Source organism: Propithecus coquereli, unplaced genomic scaffold, assembly GCF_000956105.1.
Source record: "Propithecus coquereli isolate 6110/MARCELLA unplaced genomic scaffold, Pcoq_1.0 Scaffold65, whole genome shotgun sequence".
NCBI classification, from domain to species: domain Eukaryota; kingdom Metazoa; phylum Chordata; class Mammalia; order Primates; family Indriidae; genus Propithecus; species Propithecus coquereli.
In genome coordinates, this window is record NW_012152507.1 from 2,850,573 (window position 1) to 2,856,841 (window position 6,269).

The 6,269-nt window shown below is 37.1% G+C and overlaps 1 protein-coding gene across 1 annotated transcript in view; it reads right to left on the minus strand.

Annotated features, from left to right (window-relative positions):
- The window catches only part of NR3C2 (nuclear receptor subfamily 3, group C, member 2), a 402,236-nt gene that overhangs the window by 391,978 nt on the left and 3,989 nt on the right, over window positions 1-6,269 (minus strand). The window contains exon 2 of the mRNA XM_012660035.1: window positions 3,272-5,030. Within this exon, the coding sequence (XP_012515489.1) occupies window positions 3,272-5,028 (1,757 nt within the window). The 5' untranslated portion in view covers window positions 5,029-5,030. The remainder of the gene's footprint in view (window positions 1-3,271; window positions 5,031-6,269) is intronic.

Sequence of the window (6,269 nt, forward strand, 5' to 3'; positions counted from 1 at the left end):
GCTAATACAAATAATGTAATATCCTCTTTCTTCATTAACCTCCAAAGGGTGTATCGAACAGACCAGCAGTTTTCACTCTTAAAAAGCATTTAGAACCCCAAGAAGCTGTTGTTTATGTGAGTTACAGCTATTGATGATTGCCATAATAAAAACTAAAACTAATATTAGTTTAGATTAAATTAGAAATTAAAATTTTAATTCATTTGAAAATAAGTCATTACATTTTAAATACATGGTTATGAAAAAATATATTTCCCCAAACGAAAAACTTTAGTGAGAAGAGTGACACTCTATCACATTTTTTGCAAGACTATTATCTCACCTAAGAGAAGACAGTCAGATTTTCATATCTACTTCTGTATTCAATGTGTGTATTCACTATGTTTTGCTTCAAATCTATGAAGAAAATCTGACATCATATAGATATGCTGTTGGAAAAGAGGATGAATATTTTAATGGTCTTTTCAGATAACTGTAGATATGATTCTTTGATACTACATTGAAAATTAACAATGAGTAGTTTTCTTAAAGGTTAGTTGTGCTGTGGAATCTGAAACAATATCAATGAACTTTTTAGACACTATTATATTAAAATCCATTGGTCTACTTTCCATTTTGAGTGGAGATTTTACTTGGTTTCTGACTTAATAAACTTCCTTGAGAAGGTCTCAGGAACCCCCAAACTACATTTGAGATCTACTAGAACATAGTATAGTTCAGAGTTCAACCTAAAGATGAAGGACACTACTAAACCTAGAAGCAGTATACACTGCTTTGATCTTTCATGATGTTTTATTTACTCAACGTTCTCTGAAATGAGGTATCATCATCATAAATTAAGAAATAGGCAACTAAGTTGGATTTTGGTCCAAAAGACACAAAATAAGAGACCAATGATGAAGCTTGGATGAGGTTAAATTAAATATTATAACAGGTAGACTGAAATCTAGAAGAAGGTCTAAATATCCTCTGATCCTTGAGCCTTTATTTTGAGAATGATCAAAACAAATAGGTTTGGATAATATTTATAAGTAAAAGTTGTAAAGAATCATTAATCTATAAGAGATTTCAAAGAATTTTAAAGCTCTGAGATTAAAGTTTTTGGAAAACTTAACTGGCACAAAACTAGTAAGTATGTAAATAAAATGAATCCCCCTTGACTGTATTAACAAATATATAAGGAATTTTGGAATACTCGAGAGGAGACACCAGACAACACCTCCAGTGCCCACAAACGCACCACAGGCTCAAAGTCACTGATTCACATGAGCACATTTAAGGCTATATAAGGATCATCGGGCCATCAGGCAGGGCTTCGTGAGTTGAGCGTGAAAACTACAATGAAAGTAGCAGAAATAAGATATATAACAAATGTAAGAGATAATTAATGATTTTAGTGACTCTAACTCTAATATTTCCACCAAGAAACATGATGACCCAAAGCAATAGTTTTCAAAACAAACAGACCATAAACAGAATTATAGTGGCAGAGGTATAGTGCCTAACCATTAAAAATAATCAGTTTAATCAAAAGAAATTATCAAATACTTATTTTAATATTTAAATATTTCTTTAAAAGATTTTGTGGAATTTCATATAAGAAAAAAGAAAAAAAAAGGAAACTAAAGATTATGAAACCACTTAATAGCTAAAATGTATATAATGCATACTAATGTACCAGAGATATTCAAAGTATTTCTCATGAACTAATTCATTTAAATTGTCTAACTACCTTTGAGATGGGTACTATTTAATCCCTTTCTACAGATGAGAAAACAAAAGCCCAGAGAGGTAAAGAGATGTACACAGGGGCACAAAGCAATTACCTAGCAGACCTGGGATTTCAACCAGTCATGCTCTTAACCACCAGGCTATCCACAGGCTAACTCACTAAAATCATCAGTTACAAAAATATTCACACACACACGCAAAAATTTCCTTCCCTGAAAGTAAAGCAAAGCATTTGCAGTAAAACACATGCTGAGTCTGGTTCCGATGGCAGCCGGGCTATCTCATGACCCCTGTTGGAGCTCAGAATTTAAGAGACAGCATTAGAATATGATTGAAGAGCTCGCACTATGGAAGACTATAAGAATATATCCTTTATGGGATGTTTGCTCCCATAAAAGCAAGGAAAGCAAGGTTTGAGCCAATGAAAATGAAAAGAATGCACAAATTAAAGTTTTTGCTTTTGGTGTGGAAAAAACCAGAATAGGAGAAAGATATGGGGAGTACATGTAAACCCTATATCCCGTCAATGGGATGGGCATATTTCCCATAACACAAATTTTCAAGGAAATAAAGGAAAATATTCACATATTGCTAGATGCTAAAGGAATAAACTATATCTACAAAATCTATTCTATATTCCATAAAGGGATCATTTATCACAACCATGTAATAAAAACAGCACTGAAGCAAAGTCCAATGCAAGGACTCATTGTATAACTTAGAACCACCCTTTAACGTCATATCTAAAACCTCTTCCTTGTTTTTTCTAAATATATACAGCATGCTCTCTGCAACAAGGAAAGCCAGAGATATTTTACAGTAAATAAAGTATGTCTTCTTGCAGATCTGAAATGTTATAAATATTCGAAATCAAAACTGCTGTGACGTATTTCACTTCCAATAAGAATAAGAAAGCAAGACTGTCCACTTAGTAATTTTAGATGTGCTGAGTCTTTAAAAGCCCTCAACACTTAAGGAAATGATTTATTTGCATTGAAAACCACAACATTCATATAATTAACCTACCTAGAAAAGGGCAAGAGGGAGGGAAGCTTGTGGGTAACAGATTTGGAATTCAATTTTATTTTTCACAACCAATGAAGTGATTAATAAAGCTAAGGAAAAAAGACAAAGACCACAAAGAAACTAATTTAAAGCAATTTTAGTGAACCAAAAAACAGCTAAGGGGAAAAAAAAGAATCCAGCACTAGTCTGCTAAAGTAAATATAGTAACTGGCAGGAAAAAATAAACATTTTCCAAACACCTAAAACAGGCAACAGGGGGTTGGGGGAGACACCTATATATGCCCCTTCAAAGTCAACACGGTTATTTTCTAAGAGATTTTAAGAATTTTTTGCTCTTATACTTCAAAAAAAGATGTAACCTTGTATCAAGCAAAGGGAAGAGCATTAAATGGCCATCCTTAAAGCAAAAATAAAGCAGTATGCTGAAACGTGTTTATCAACTGCAAAGATAATGCTAACCTTCAACATTTCATAGAGCCATGATTTTCTAAAAGAAGAGAAGAAATCAACTTACCTTGATACGTTTTCTGGAATGTATTCTAGGACTGGATATCCATCACTTCTTCTAGATGACAGGTCACCATGTGATTTCCATGACTCCACTAAAGTATTGACAGGAGGAAAGGAACTCAGGTGTTGGAAAGATTGGTCTCTAGCAGATCGTGATAGAGATATTGTACCTTGAGCACCAATCCTGTAGTGAAAGGACTGTCCACCTGAATTCACACCGACAATGGCAGAGGAAGGGATGCTGGCCTCTGGGTAATAGCTCCCATCATCTGGTTCTTGTTTAATCCCCACTGGGAATCCGCTGCCTTCACAGTTACCATCAAACCCGGGCACTGGTGGTCCTAAAATTCCTGATAGGGAATAATAATCCTTATCATCCATAAAGGAAAAATATGAGCCATCCATAAATGGAAACAGGTTTACTGTTGGATTCCCTTTAAAAGAGGCGCCTGAACATGAATGCTTGGTTGATTCTTGTTTTATTGGGACCGAGAATGGAGAATCAGAATTTATTTTGCTATTTCCTCCTAGACATGAGCTGCTAAAAGCTCCATCTGGTTCTGGTTTTATGTACTGGATGATGTTAAGCTGGCCAGTCACACCATTTGAGATGGCACTCTCTACTTCCTCAGTCTTAGGAAAAGAGACGTCTTGAGCACCTTTCTCATGTGTGTCTGGACTAGGAACCACATCTCGGGTTGCACTGGATCCAGCAGAGGTGCTAGAAGCAGGATAGCTGAAGGCATTGTTTATAGGGCTACAGATAGATCCCACAGTACTGGCTGTCGGACTGGAAAGCGTGGATCTGTTGTTTGTGTTGGAAGGGCTGGAAACAGAGCACCTTGAGTTGTTGATATTCGCAGGGCTAGACACAGAGGATCTCAGAGTGACATTATTAGGACTGGAGACTGGAGATTTTACACTGCAGTGACTCGGAGGGCTGGAAATTGGGGATTTCATGCTACTTAATGGACTTGAGAGGGGAGAGCCCACGTTGCTAGCGTGTGCAGGGCTGTGTGATCTGGAGCCTCGATTTTCAACGTTAGGGGAGCATGTCAGAGGAGTTCCCTGGGTGATAGGGCTGTGCACTGGAAAACTGCCAAAGCTGGCTGTGGTGGAGGACACAGAGTTGATTCCAGCGGGGCTGCAAACTGAAGAGGACATGTTCAGCGGGCTGCAAACAGACGGGCTTTTCTCATGACACATGATAGGGCTTTTAACCATGGCACGCATCATGCCACCATTCACAGAGCTCCCAGAGTCAGACATGAATGATCTCAAGGGCCTGCTCACACTACTTAGAGTGGAAGGACGATGACCATTTTCTTTGTAAAATTTCATCAGCTGTTCAACATTTTGATAAACCTTAGCTGGACTCATGCTTCCTTGTTGGTTCTGCTGATCGTAGGTATAGTCAGCATCTCTTACAGAATCCATGTATAAACCCATGGACTCAGCCACAGTTGCTGACAGTTCCTTAGATTCCAGCTCCGTTTTAACGTCAGATGTTAAAATCCCAGACCGACTGCTGTCTTGCTGAAGGCAAGGGAGTAGTTCGTGTTTTTCTTTGCTGCTTCCTTGAGTACTGTTGTTTGGAATAGCACCGGAAACACAGCTTACGTTGACAATCTCCATGTAGTTATTCTCATCGGTCTTCTCTGTAGGATCCAGAGATGAACGCTCCATGGTCTGAGAAGCTTGACCCCACCGTCTTTCCATATCTAGACCTTCAGGGAGACTGTGGTAGCCTTTGGTCTCCATAGCTAACAAACAAATTCATATTAAAAAATTAGAGTCAGTTATAGCAATATTACTCCAAAAGACATTCTAAAATTGCATTTACTAAGCTGCAAAACATATTTTACTTATTATAAGCAATATTTCTAGTTAAATTAATACTGTTACCTTCTTGGGTGCTGACATAACAGAGTATCGACTATAACTTGTCCAGATGCCAGAATAAGAGAAGCAATCATGTAAAACTGTTTTGTAGCTAAATAAAAGTAATATGCTTGCTATAAAACACAGCTTTTAGAGTATGGAAAGAATAATTACAAATGCTAACTTATTTAATATTCAAAGTCATTCTGGGAATTGATGAGACAGGCAAAGGAGGAAACTGAGGACTTAGGGAGGTGGGTGACTTGCCCAAAGTCAAAGACACAATAAGCAACAGAGCGGGTTTTAAGATGAAATCTTCTGACTCCAACGCCGTTGGAGTCTTTCCATCATGTGGAAGCTGCCTTCCATATCTAATATGTGGCCTTTTTAGAAACAATATGGAAATGCAATTAAAGTTACCCCTTCCAAGTATAAACTTACCAAGCGAATTATCACAGGAAAAATAATTTATGAATTATTTTTTAAAATAATAAGACTTCCTTCAGCTAGATTAGTGAAGAAGATAATTTAATGTCAACTCTGAAAAGATTTATATATCCTGATGCAGGTGGTCCATAGCTCAGAGAGGCTGCGTGACTACTCAGGAATGCCGAAACTCTGCTCTGTAGTATAATCCTGGCAGGGACTTTGACATGCACCCTGAGCTAGTGGTATCTCTGCCGAAAAGACTCCCAACAATCAGACAATTTTTACCCCCAACAGTAAATGAAGTTTGAGAGGGGTCCTGAAAATTTGAGTGTTCATTCATTCAATGATATTTACCGAGTGTTTGCTATATACTGGGCCTAAGACCAGTCACTGAATCTGTAGGGATAAACAGAACAGGCACAGTCCCCATCCTCGAGGAGTCCACAGGATTGTTTCATATATGTAACCATATCCATTAGCTCTACAGATAAATTTATTTCAGGGACACAATAATTATAACAGGCTATATATATAAAATGCTCACATATTGTATAATTCAATGCACTATTACAAGCCTTTTACATATATTAACTCATTTATCCTTACAAACAACCCTATACGATTGGTAAAAGTATTATCTAAGTAATACAAGTGGAAAAACTGAGGCACTGGCCACATAGCTAAGTGTAAGA